This window comes from Caloenas nicobarica, chromosome 7 (genome assembly GCF_036013445.1).
Source record: "Caloenas nicobarica isolate bCalNic1 chromosome 7, bCalNic1.hap1, whole genome shotgun sequence".
Taxonomy (NCBI): Eukaryota; Metazoa; Chordata; class Aves; order Columbiformes; family Columbidae; genus Caloenas; species Caloenas nicobarica.
The window spans coordinates 11771475-11785779 of NC_088251.1; the positions used below are offsets into that span (position 1 = coordinate 11771475).

The window sequence follows — 14305 nt, forward strand, 5'->3', positions numbered from 1 at the left end:
GGTCAGTTGATTCTCTACCTCTGAAACTGGTGGTCTAGACAACTTTCAAACCTCTGTCAATTGCTTTGACCTGCTCATACTTCCTTAGTTAACCATGAGACTGTTGTGAGAGCCAGTGTTACAATAGTCAGCTATTTAGTGACAGTAGACAATCAGGTCAGTCAAGCATTATTTGCTTTTGCTGAAGTAATTTTCATTTTTCCTGGTTACATTCTTGCTTTTCCTGTAGTTGGAAATGTCTACAGCATACATTTCAGTTATTGATGGCAAAAACCTTCTGGATATTATGGGGTTGCTTTAAAACAGTCAGGATGAAATGTGACAATTGCTGGGTCATCCCTGTGGTTATCATTCATCTCAGTGGTGGTGAATGACTTGACTACGAGATACACCTCAGGCTTCCTGCTTCCGCCAGTGCTTACTAGTTTAGAAGTTGTTATAATAAAGCTCATTCTAACTCTGAGCTCCAGCTCAGTTTTTTCCTTAGCTGCAAGCTCAGAGCACTAGCTGGGTACGTGCAGTCCTGATGTAAGTGCAGTCCTTGCAGTTCTACTTTACACCCAACTAAACTACGAAACCCAGCAGAAGCTAAGACGAGCTTTTCAGGGCAGTTTTCCAGGTTTCTTAAGCTGCAAAAGCTGATCAAGAGAGAATGCCAGCTGGGAATTTCAAGCAGAAAATTTTCTCATCAACTGTCTTCTGTGGCCTGGAGTGTTTTCAGCTCCTAAATACCATGCTAATCCCTGACAGAGGAGCAGTACTTAGGAGCACAGGTGGGAATGGGTTGATGTGTCCAGATCACAAGGGGAGGGGGTCACTGGACCAGTGATATGTGAGGCCAGCACAGAGGAGCAGATGTCAATAGAGAAGAAATGGCAGAGGTGGGATTAAATCCCAGGATTTACAGGCATAGTGGCAAAGAAGGCTGGATTCAATGTAAGTATGAGTCTGGTAGTTGTGCAGCCACAAGTATTGCTTCTGCACGTGATTGGGAGTACAAGCTTATTTGGGGGGAGGGAGGTCCACATGCTCCCTTTCTGCCATGGCAAATCCATCCTTGGTTTATCCCTGAAATCACTGTGCAAAGCTGGCTCAGGAAATCTCTGCAGCTGGAAGAGTGGGAAGGAGGGCTGGAACCATGAGTCTTGCACCATGAGTGTGAGCTTTGCTGTCTGTGGTGGGATGGTGTGAAAACCCTTTGGATCCAGAAGTGGAAGTGAAACAGAGGAGCCAGCATGAGAGATTTTCCAGAGGAGAAAGATCCAGACAACTCCTCTTGTCCGCAGAGAGAGCTGCTGGCTGATGAGCATCACTAGATATTTCAGTATAAACAGCGCTTTAAGGAAAACTGGCACCAGCTATGGGTGCTGAGTACCCTCCTGCACTTAGAGGCAATCACCCTGATCGAATCTGCTCACCACCCAGCTCTCCTTGCCAGATAAATTGCTGTCTGAAATCTCCATTTGAGGATTTAGCAAAGTGAAATGGCTCTTTAAGTTATAAAGTGGCAAAGTCTTGCACTATTTGAGGTTACTTTAAACCTCGGTCTTTGCAACAGGCTGCAGCAAGAGGGAGTAAAAGAACAAAAAGCCCTTGCTGTTAATATTTATGGCAACTAAAGCAAAATCACATCACATTTGCAGATGAATGGGAGCCCCTGTTAAAAGCTGCAGCAGCTTAATTTTGGGATGGCACTGGTTTGGGGCTTGATTGTCTGGAATAACAAAGGAGAGCTTTCATGATAATAAATTTAGATGAATTATTAGTGTTAAAAATAAATAGTTCAATCACCTTTCCAAAAATAATCTCAGTGAGGGAAATGAAATTCAGTGGAAGGAAGATACAGATTTTATTTCAGTTCCAGATTTTTTTCAGATCATTTTTGTGTGCTGAATGCATTTCCCTGATGTGAGATCCTAGGATTTATTTCTGATAATACTTATGTAACAATTATCTCAATATTGCTACAAAACAAGCCACATAGGTAAATAATTTCCATTTGCTCAGTGAAATAAGAAGCACTTGGAAGTAGTAATTTTGATGTATATAATTAGTCTCTATTTTATTTAAAGAATGAAGCATCCAGAACCTATTCAGAAAAAAAAAAATTCTTTTTGTGATATTTACAGTTGAGAACCGTCTTTTTTTTTTTTTCCCTAAGGGAAACTTCAGCAAGCCCTGTTTTATCCTGATTTGTAATTTTTTTTTTCAAACAGAGATTCCTTTTGGAGGAATTATGTGTAATGTCAAACTACGGTATTCATCACTCACCATGGCTTGATAGGAATCAATGGAACAGTGTTCTTCTTGGGCTCCCTTCATTACACAGTCTTTACAGAGAAAACTGATGGTTTAAAATGAGTGTGGATTCACAAAATCCTGATTATACAAATATTTACTAGATATTTGCCAAAGATTATACTGCTTAGACTAAAAGATGTTCGTGTCCAAGACAGACCAGGCTATATTATGCCCCTGCCCTATATTGAAAACTCAGCTTGTTAAGCCCACCCAATTCTGTTTCTTTCTCTACATCCTCTTTCATTCCTCTTTCTCCTTTTATATACCACCAAAGCGCAGGCAATGTTGGCAAAGGCCTTGAGATGCTTCCCTCATGCAGGGTACATTGCCTAACGTGTTTTAGAAGACAGGAATCCTGTGGAGCCAGGACGTATCTTGGGACCACATTTTCACAAGTCGTCTCTGATTGCAAGTGTGAAACACTCCAGATGAAAGGATTCCCGCAGATGATGGATTATTGCAATCATTGTCACAAGGATTTATGTCCTTGACCAAGCCCTGTCTCTGAACCTGCCCAATCCCAAGTGAAGATTTGTGTAGTCATCTGCATTTCATTCTGTTCCTGCTTTTCTTCTTCAGGCTATATAAATCCTTAGGAAGATGCTTGCTCCACTGCAACAGCTGCCCTGAACTGGTATCTACTCCCTTCACTAGATTCCTGCTTGTGCTTCCTGATCCTGAAAGCGAGAACCTCCTCAAACCCTCTCATGTCTGTGCAGATCTCTGCCTTTGTGGTAGCTCCTCCCTGGCAAAAAGGTTCACCTCCTGCCACTGCTCATCATGGTAAAGGCAGAGGCTGATGAGGCCAGCTGAGACCTGCATTTTTCATTTGCTCTCATAGCATCATGTTTTATAGTGCCAACGATTGTCTCCTGTTCCACAGCCCCTAGTGCTCACTCCTGTCTCCCTCCCTCAAGGCAATATTGCCCGTGTGAAACAGAAGAGCAGTCTCTGATTGGGTAGCGTAGCAGGTCTGATGGAAAACACATTCTCATCAGAGATTGGAGCTGGACATGTGGTGTAGTCTATGCTATTGAAACATCAGATCAGGTGTAGATCCAGGTCAGGATACCCACGAGTGCAGCCTTTCGTTTCTTGTTAGCAAGGCCATGGGTTTCAGTCACTACACGCCAAAGCTTCTTTCTGGCTGAGTGTACGAATTTAGCCCCTCTCCAATGACAGCATCTGGGCTTACTGCAGCTCCCAACTCAGAAAGCTATCCCTTACATCAAAAGGAAGAGGATTATTCTTTTGTGCCAAAGACTTTTGGCTTCTTATATCAGATAGCTCAGTCATCACATCATCTGTGGCAGAGGGATGGCTGGCAACAAGATTAGATTATGGCAATTTAAAATGTCCCAGTTAAGTGCAGATCATGAGTATTCAAAAGCACACATAATCAGGTTGTAAAATTGACCACCACAGCATGCCTCAGATGCCAAGAGTATAAATAAGGATTAGACAAAGTTAGGGAAGACAGGTCCATCCGTAGCTATTAAATGTAAGGAATCAGGTGAAGTTTCTGATGCTGAAATTGCCTAAACTGATCATTTGTGGAAATAGAGATCAGGGAAAGGGTTGTACTGTACATCTCTGTCTTATATCCACCCACAACAAGGGTTATGCTGGAAAAAGTGACAGCAGCCCTCAGGTCAGATCCAGTATTTTCTCTCCATGACTGACTCTCACGTGCATTTGCTGCAGAGCTCTGCAGGTGTAGTGTATTCACAGTGTTTAAGTTGTGCTCTACCAGGCACATCCATATCACTCACTGGTCACTCATCACAACGCAGAGATAATCATCTGCCTAAATGAGACAACTAGATTGTTTCTCTCATTAGCTTTAGCCATTCATTTTCATGCAAATCTCTATTACAATCCCAGGAGAAATTTCCTCTGGCCGCTTATTAATTTCCTTCTTCTGAATTATTTTTCTGACTTCCCACTCATCTCTTTGAATTTCATCCCTTTAGACTGAAGTCTCTTTAAGAGACTTATCCTGGGAAGATGCCACTTTTCAGTGCATCCTTTGGGATAAATCCATCTCGTCAATCTGTTGTATAAAAACCAAAGGATTGGGTTAATAATAAGGTAGCGCCATCTCCAACCCTTGCTGCTTTGCTGATCGCACTGTGACTCGGTTTCCCCTGTTTATACAACAAGAGTAAAATTCACTGGCCTTTTTGAAAAGATTTGGGCTTAGTAAAGGAAAGTTGTAAGTACAGACTCTTAATTATTATTACTGACAGGCTGTAACTAATAGTAACCATTTAGCTGGGAGATACAGAAACAGGTATGCAGTTAATTGGTTTACAGTAGATTTAGCTGAGGTCTGGTAGTTACATTGCCAGCAATCCATCGTTGTTGTAAGCAGCATGAAGTTATGCCCAGCCTTGATTACTGCAAGTCTCCCTTCACCTGTGGTCTTGTGCTAATATCCCAAGACATGTCACCAGTGAGCATTTGAGTGAAATCTCTAAAAGAATGTGGAACAAATCTGCAAATCTCTTTCTGAAATGCCCTGCCAAAAACATACAATAAAGTCTTCCATGTCAGGAAGGAAATGTTAAAAACGTTAATTAAAAAATAAACTCTCCTGGAAATCAAATGGGAATGAGTGAGAGCAAGCAGATGGGGATGGAATAAAATTCTTGTGGAAGAGCCTTTAATTCTCTTCAGTCTTAAGACAGGTGGGCATTTGCAAGTGCCTGTTAAAGCTCGGGCCCCTGCTCTGCTGTGTGAGCAGTGACCGATGGTGCTGCCCACACGAAGGGACCAGCAGCTCCCATGACCAGCAGACAGCAACCTCTGCAGTCAGGGTTTGGTGATCTCCTCTGGCTACCACTAGTGGCTGATCCCTGGGGCAGAGAGCTAGTGAGAGAGGAGCACAGCTCCTGGGTGAGAAATTGCTGGTCCTGAAAACCTGAGGGACAGCTAGAGCAGAAAGAGTTTTTTCTGCTGATAAACCAATGGTGGGGAATCTCTCTCTCCCCCTCTCCCACCACCAACTGCTGTCATTTCATTTCCAAAAGCTTGTCCCTGTCTCCATCGGCATTTATGTGATTACATCTTTGCTGTGCCTGAGTGATTTATCTAAACATGGGCAGCTACTGTAAATGATGGTACAACAAAGCAAAAGCAGAGAAGGAAACGGAGGGGCAGAAATGTGAATTTCCCTCAGTGTAATTGAGCAAAGGTGCCTATTCCCAGCAACTCCAGTGCATTTCCATCAGTCACAGGAAGAGAGGAAGAAAGGGACATTTCAGAGTCTACTCAGACATTTAAGGCCACTTAATTAATCGAATTGAAATATTTCTTCTGGAAAGACTGTACGCACACATATGTATGTGTACATGTATGTATTACTCCTTCAGTTTGCACATTCGCTTCCAGTCGCCATGCAGTGGCTTTAGTATTTTGGGTCTCGGAAGCAGATTTTAGGGGTTTGAGCTGATGGGAAGCACAGGGAAGCAAGAGGATCAGATGGTGTGAGTTTAAAAGTTGGGGTAAGTCCTCCTTGGAGTGGGTGTGTGGTGTATGCGTGAGAGAGAGGGGGAATGAGTAACCAATCGCTCACAGAACACACGCAGGGCGTCCTGACGGGAGGAGTGTGATGCAGAAGCGGCGAAGTGAGAGGGAGCAGAGAGAGAGCGAGAGGGAGACGAGCGAGCTGAGACTTCCACAGAGGCAGCGGGGAGAAATCACCAGCCAGGATTTGCTCCTCTCTCTCTCCCTCTCTCTCTGATTTCAATTCAGCTCCTCCCCCGTGTGGTGGTGACTTTGCCTTCCATCAAAAGCCTGATCAGCAACGCCAATCTTGGGAGACAGGAAAAGAAAAAAAAAAAAAAAGAAAAAGAGGAAAAAAGGGGAAAAGTGCAAAAGAAGGAAAAGAAAATAAGGGGGAAAAAAGAAGGGGAAAGAAAGCAATCTCCTCTACCTCCCGGCTTCATCTAATACGGCAGAGTCTGAAACTTTACGGAGTTTTCGCTGTGTTTACCCCGCGGCGGGTAAATCGGCAGCACCCTTCTCTCCTGCTCTCGCTCCTGCTCTTTCTCCCTCGCACTCATCAGCAGTCAGCAGCGATGGAAAAAGTTGCTGGCTGGTATCCAGCCTGGCACATTGCTCTTCTGTACTGGACATGGCTTTTCCTCCTCACTTTTGGCTGTACCGGTGCAGAAATAACTTGCAGATACTGCCATTCCCAGGTGAAGCCGCAGCAGCAACATCCGCAGCAGGGATTAATGCATTTGAGGACCGACGGAGGAGAAAAGGAGCAGAGGAGGTTTCCCGGGGAGAAGGGAGGTGAGAGAGGGCAAGGGGCCGGGATGGAGGCGGAGGATGCCGGGCTGCCAGCGACCCTCGCCCCTGCTCCCGCGGGAGAGAAATTCAGCGGCTGGGAGACCCGGCAATTGACGAGGCAGCCCGAGAAAGTGGCCGGGGAGAGCCGGCCCCGAGCGGCGGCGGCTCCTGCCGAGGAGCATCCTCTCCGGGGACATGCATCCCCCCCGGCGGGCGCCCGGCCGGGGCCGGGCCGGCGGCGGCGGGGCCGCAGCCCTCGGGGCGCCGCGGGGCCGGGCGGCGCGGCGGGGCGGGAGCCGGGGGACGCCGGCGCCGCCCGCTTCGGGCTGGAGGAGCTGCGGCTGGGCAGCACCACCTTCGCCCTCGCCGGCGACTCGGCGCACAACCAAGCCATGGTGCACTGGTCGGGGCACAACAGCAGCGTGAGTACCGCCGCCGCGGGGTGCGGGCGGAGGGTTTGCTTTTGTCCTTGGTTTGCTTTTTTTTCTTTTTTTTTTTTTTTTCCTTTTTTTTTGGAGGGGGGGCTGGGGAGGATGCAGAGTTTTTCTTCCTCGAGGGAGGGTTTTGCGCCTCCGGGCGCCGGGGATTGGTTTCGCTTAGCAGTGTGCAGTGGGGCAGAAGTGCTTCAAAAGGGCCATTCTTCTGGAGCAAAAAAACTTTCCGGCGCTCGCCCGCTGAGCACAGCCCCCTCCACCCCCTTCTCCCTCACCCTGCGGGCAGAGAGGTATAAAACACTGTGGGGAGGGAAAAGGTCAGTCTAGGGGGGATTCTCGCACCCATCCTTTTCCCCAGGGTAACCCCCGCCGGGAGCCTGTGAAGATAAGCTGGGAGTACGGCCTGGGAAAGCCCCTCTGGTTGCTGCTCCTCCTCCTCCCTGCCCTGGGGGCCCCACGTCAGTCCAAGGGCTGGTCCTCAGGCCCTGCTGATGGGGAGATGCTGGAGGGCTTCAGAACTTCATCTCGAAAGTGCCGAGGTGCAGGACATAAAGCTGCTTTTTGCCTCTTGTCACTGGGCTGTTGAAAAGAGACAGTTCTTGTCTCTTTCCCATAACCTGAACCTTCCTTGTGAATAGCAGCAAAAAGGCTCTGACATGAGAACAAAACCAGCCACAGAAACAGGGGACTGGTTTTCCGGCTGGAGCAATAGCTGTGGCATCAAAGTTACCAGCTTAACTTGAGCTCTGTATCACTCCAGCCTCTGCTGCAGAGGTAGCCTGGAGCTGCAGGGCTGAGGCCTGGGTGCGCTTTCTGCCTGCCTTTAAGTCTGCTTCTGGACTAGCAGAAGTGGGGGGATCTGGCTGTCTGAATGCTCCAACTTCTGTCACTTTGCCTCCTAGAGACAGCAAGCAGAATGCTAATAAGAGAGAAAGGGATAGTTGCCGGCAAGACATAGTCATTGCCTGTACAACTTCCCAGGAGAAACTGGGACTCGGGCTTTTCTCCTCTAAGGTGTCTGCAGCTGTAATGCCAGAAGGTTTCTGGTTGCTTGGCATAAATCCTTGGCCTTTCTTTCAGCTTTTAGTACTATGAGCCTGGTAACATTTTGAAATAATAGTCTAATTATCATGAATTCCTTTCAGTATAGATTGTATTGAGGTATATCACAGCCACCCAATTTAGAATTACAGCGGATGTCGTAAGCACCTCACTGTAGGGTTCAGCCCTAGTTAATTGGGACATGGTTTTATGGTCTCATCAGGAGCTTTTTAATCAATGAGTTGACAGAATAATACTTGTCATCTCTGTTTTGAAGGACTTTACTCTTTCTTCACAACTCAGCCTGTCTCTTATGTAGTTGTGCGAACAGAAGCTGCCTTGTAGGAGCTCAGGTCTGTTCATACAAATGGAATTGAGGCCGACACTGGTTTAAAGTGACCCATTTGCTAAGAAAAAGCTTCTGATATAAAAAATCATCTAGCAGGCATCAGTTTTCCTGGTCTGTCACTGCAATTATGTTTAATCTGTAGATTTATCAAGACAGATATACTGCTATTATATATGTGTTTTAAAATATATGTGCTTAGGTATGCACATATATGTATATATGTTTCTGCCCACTGTGGTAGTATGGACTATTAATGCTAGGGACTGATTTACTTTCTGCATGTCTTAGTGTACAAATGTTTTCAGGGAGCTGTGGGGAAATAATTTGCCGCTGTTCTCCCCAAAGAGCTGCGGGTTGCATTGCATATGGGAGATTATGCTTCCACCTTGCTGCTGGGGGCTCTGTCAGTGCTGTGCGACCCTGTGCTGTGATTGCAGCCCCCTCACAACAATAAATGAAGTTTGGCCTCAGCAGGACATGGATACACGACAGGCTTGTCTGGGCCCAGCTGAAGCAATGGTGCGTGTTCATTAGGTAGCCCAAAGTGGCACTGACCCAGTGTCTTTTTGTGGAGATTTTGGGCACTCATCTGTGAAGAAATGCTTCCTGTAGGGTACAATGTATGTTGTTCTGCCTGTGTGGGGGTTGCAGAGGATCCCATGGTGCTGCTTGCGAGGGATGCTGTGTAACTCTGGTGCCCTGGCTGCACGCCAGCAGCGGCAGCTGCTACTTCCCTGCCTCCGTTTCCCTGCTGTGACAGGGAGATGCAACACACCTCTTCACATTTTCAGTCTAATGCACTCTGTAAGTGCTGCTGTTAAACAGCTTTTCCCTTTCACCCAGGCACAGGGGCACGATGAAGATGATAATGGTTTGCAGCATCTGTGTGAGTACGGGAAAAATCCAAAACAAAGCTCAAAACACTGGAGAACCCTTTAGATAGAAAAGCTGGAAAATTAAAGCACTGCCACCAATAAGGTTTTCTGTTGTAATGTACCTGATTCTGCCAGCTTCGGTGTGGTTCCCTATATCCTTATCTTGGTAGTGGTTTGAATACAACTGTAATGCTTCTGATGGAGGAGAAGGGACTCGTGAAAGGACTCTTGATTTCTGTTAGGGATCGTTTTTAGTGTTTGCAGCTTCTTTTGGGCTTGACTGTGATTTCATGTTGAGTGTGTGCACCACCTAACTGATGGCATTCTGCTCTGAGGATGAACTCGCTGTATGCTTGGTCACAGGTACAATGAGAATAATAAATAGTAGTCCAAGTCATCCAGGTGTAATTCCACCAATGTAAATTGTCTTACATCAGCAATTATTTTGGCCTGTCAGTGACTTTAGATACTCCCTGAACAGCCTACCCTCCAGCACAATATCTGTAGCTGGACATTTGGAGTGTGCCCAAGTCACATCTGTAGGTACACACCTCACATGTGCACTAATCCCTCCTTTCTACCTTGGCTTTTTCACTGGTGGAGTCAGCAGGAGTTCCCCAGAGGAGTGCTGTGAAGGAAAGCAGCATGGGTTTCACGTTCACTTCATAAGGCAGTTTACCTTTGCCTTGCTCTGGACTGAGTGCTCTCCTGGGCTGGATGTTGGTGTAGATCTCAAAGTGTTTAGCAAAGAATTTGAGCATGTACCTTGCTGTACACCTGGGGGTTGGCTTTTACATGGTCATGGTACCTTTAAACATCTGTTTCAAACTTCTATGATTTACATGGCTGGAAAGACAAAGCTGAGATTCTCCTAGGTCCTCCACAACAGAAGATCCTCAACAGACTACTGGAGATGAAGTCTGGACCAGATGCAAAATAACCACGGCCAGACAGGTTTTATATTCCATCCACAGTAGAAAATCAATACAACTGATGGGTCCAATGCAGGATGCAGCCTGCAAGGTCATCATTGCTGTTGTCAGGTGATTACACTAGACAACAGGGAAGAGTTAGGTCTCTTATGGGAGAGCTTTTAGGCAAGATGAGACTCTACATCAGGTATTGGAATATTTTACTTGATGTTATTGACAGGACAAACTGGGCACAGGTAAGGCAGAATAACAAAGCACCTATATATTTCCAATGCACTGTACTTCCTCCTGGGCAAAGTAATTGTGAATAACTTGTTGGATTTTCAGCTGGAGTGTTCCAACCTACTTTATAAATTAGGAACTTAAAGAAAGTACAGGGCTACAACAGGTATTGCACCCTACAGCCATAAACTGATCAAACTGCATCTTGAAAACAGGTTTCTTTAAACCAACCCTCCTATTGCCTTCTTCCTTTCTTGGTAGCTATTCCAAGCTTTATTCTTCACGTTGTTGGAAGCTTCTCATTTCTTTTCTAATGTTGCTATTGGGCAATTCAAAATTTGTTTGTTTGTTTGTGCATATGCTTTTTAATTAAAGTTATTTTCTCTCCCTGACACTTATGTCCCCTGGAATCATTTTACAGGCAGTGATCATATTCCCTTTCAGCCTCTGGTTTGCTAAATCAAGCAAGCACTGTTCTTTCTGTATTCTCTTGTAAGACAGATTGTGGAAAGCGAACTGTGAATTTCTAGGAGTCAGGCTCCCGAGAGCTTGAATTTGAATCAGATTTTTGCTTTTGATGAACAAAATCCCATGCAGATGATAACGAATGTATTCCCTTTTACAAGGGAGACAGTAAAGGCATGGTAAAAGTATCTTAAATTGCCAGTGTTCTTCTGTTCAGACCAGAATGGAGGATCACAATCAAAATGTCACTTTTCACATCATCTCACTCTGAATCTTCTTTGCTCAAATGCTGTGTTCATGCAACAGGCTGTATTTGGTACCCTCTGTCCTTCTCTCACTGGCAGAGTGTAAAACTACAAGGCATGGATGAAGAATCTGTAAACATCATCCCACGACTGACTGGCACTACATTGTATGACACTGTGACAGCCCATTGATCCCTTCGTCCCATGGCAATTGCATTATTATAAAGGAGGAGTTTTAAGTATATGAATATATCTGTGGAGCCCAGAGCCAGCTGTGTGGTGAGACCCACAGTGAAGAATGACCCCTCTGTCAGTCACTTTGCATTTAGATTGGTTCCTAGGGTGCAAGAAACGGGTCCGAAGAATGATTCATCTGAGAAGGATGTCTGCATTAAAATGCTTCAGTGAGATGTAGTAGGTATTTCTTACATATTACAATGATATATAATAGTATTAATAGTATAATGCACCAGAAGCTGAGACTGTTTCAGGCTAATCTCTTGCTAGAGCTAATGAGAATATATTTAGGAAGGGCTGGATAAAAAGTGAGGAAACAAAAATAGGGATTTAAACCAGAAAAAATCAGGTCAAATTGGTATTGCTCAAAGTCCCCTGTTTCAGATTTTGGTCTTCTGAACTAGATTTGCTACTGTGTAGATCATAAATACTTTACATCCATTTTATATATGAAGCCTACTTAAAAACCAAGCCTTCAGTGAGAGAAAACACTGGAAAATTTCCTGTAACTTTGACTAGGACTTTATTTCTTTAACCAGAAAGTTTTGAGGTTTGTTTGTTTGTTTTTGGTTTTATTTTGTTTTTGTTTTTCCTGCATGAGTGATTTGGCAAAAATTAGTCAATAGCCATAGTATTTCTTTCTTCTGTGTTGTAATCCATCTCTAGATATATTTCTTGCCTAGCTAAAACGTAGGCTTTTCATATATAGAACACAAAATAAGAGATGTGGGAATTTGTTAATAAGAATAGCTGTGCACTGAGGGAAAGCAGTGGGTGAAAGAGAATCCATGAAGACTAGAAGAAAGGCTTGTCATTGTATGAATCTGGTCTCTGTGAAAGTGTTTGGGAGATGATGAGTAGCTTCCTTATGGACTGACAGGTGAGATATGCAAATCCTATCATGAGGTGAGATTAAGGAGAATAATGGAAGAGCTCTGACAGTTGCAACTGGCATTGACACAATATTAGGAGGCTACAAACTGTATAAAGCAAAAGGGTTATAGTTTTCAATCTCCTTAATACTGTGCTTCATGGTAGAAGAGGGTTTTCTCCCTCTCCTCCTAACTTTAAGTAAAGTTTTTTATTTATCTGACCTGGCAGTCATGATGAGGTCTGTCCAGAGGGAGAAGCAAGGAGGTCAGAAGTTTTCCACTCATTCTGGAGAGGTTAGAAACCATTCTGACCCCTCCTGTTGTGATACAGCTCTACATGTGAAGGGCTGCAAGATTAGCATTGGCCTTGGACAATCTTGTGTCCTCTGGGCCTTTCTTACTATGCCAGACTCAATACAACCCTCATGTTGTGCAAGGCGGGTGAAACTGGCCCATCAAAGACCTCTTCCCCTAGAAATACTGTTGTAGCTTGGCCAGAGCATTTAATTTTATTTCCTTCTGATCCCAAGGCACCTGCAAAACAGCCTCGAACAAGCCAAAATCTTGAAAGTTTAAATGTAACATTTTTTTCATTGTTTTGTTTCATGAGAGTATTTTTTAATGGATTTCCAGTTCTTTTGTTCTGTATTTAAAAATGATCCTGTGACACAAAAACCTTGATTCAGTGTCCCACACAGAGGAATGTAGTGATATCTGAGATGGTATTGCCTCTAGCTGCTGCTTCACAGGGCAAAGGTGTCCTGTGGATCCTGCACCCTACCTGATGCCCAAGCCTGGGAATAGTAGAGTATCTCAAACTAGATTTGCCTATATGTGGGCAACCGACACTACCATGAATGCTGTGTGTACTGGATCATGTTCAGCCAGAACCAAACCTACATTCAGGTTTTTGTTTCACAGGAGGACAAAAAAAATCAGACTGACACAAGGCATTTCTTTTCTCTCATTTTCTTTTTTTATATCTGGCCAGCAAACCAAAAAATCAATGACTCCCACAGCTCTAATTGACATTTCTATGTTAAATGAAAATGGGCCTCGATTCCAATTCAAATGGCAGCATTGGGTGATAGACTAATTATTTTGGAATTTTAAATGCACATAAAAGTTGATGCAGTAAAATGATTTTTGTGCCACTAGCAATTTTTTTGGCTGTCTCTTAAATCAAACAACAGTTAACATGAGAGCCCTTAATCCCTAATTCTCGGTGCTGGTAACACAATAACACTTTTACTTGGTACTGCACTTTCTTTCCTTGGGGAACATAAAAGGAAAGTACTTTGAGAAGGAACAGGATATTTTAGGATATGTCCTAAAATGTAATTCCTTTATTTTAGAGGGTCTCCAAGATCTTAATTTAACCTCATATTGTGTCTCTAAATAGGGGAGCGATGTTCTCCCGTGATGGCACACCAGCACTCAAAGCTGCCTCTGAACTTCTTCCCCATGTGCTGCCACGCCAGGGACGTGCTCAGGACAGGCTGTGCTGAGGTGCCCCTGACATGGGGCGAGTGGGCAGGAGAAGGCTGAGAAAAGAGATGGAGATTTAGGTGTGTGGGGGGAAAGAAGGTGGGAAATGGGACCTGTTTCTGCTGCTATGGAGGGATGTCAATGCCAAGCATCCCTGCCATGGGCAGCCTGTGTTGGGACAGGGCCTCCAGTGCCCCCCTGTGCTGTGGTTAGGGGCAGAACTGTTCCTGCAGGGGCAGGAAAGTGAAGGGAATCACAGGCCTTGTGATTTCTCTTCTTCTGGAGAGAAAGCTCTGAGATAGCCCAGGTGAGATGAAGCCCACCTCAAGCGAGGGGCTTGAGTGGGCTGGAGGGATTGACCCATGCTGTGCTTCTGGCAAGTGTGGCTGAGGAACTTCAGGGTGGGATGAGGAGAGCACAAAGTGTACATAAGGCAGCAAATTATGTGATACCAGCAACCACCACCCACCTTCACCCACAGAGGGGCTGACCTCATTAAAAATAATTTAGAAAAAACCCAACTTTCCTCCTCCCGTCCCTCCCCC

The 14305-nt window shown here is 45.0% G+C and overlaps 1 protein-coding gene across 1 annotated transcript in view; it reads left to right on the top strand.

The window, feature by feature from the left end:
* Window positions 1-6383: 6383 nt before the first annotated feature.
* SORCS1 (sortilin related VPS10 domain containing receptor 1) overlaps window positions 6384-14305 on the top strand; it is a 288127-nt gene continuing 280205 nt past the window's right edge. The window contains exon 1 of the mRNA XM_065638462.1: window positions 6384-7022. Within this exon, the coding sequence (XP_065494534.1) occupies window positions 6384-7022 (639 nt within the window). The remainder of the gene's footprint in view (window positions 7023-14305) is intronic.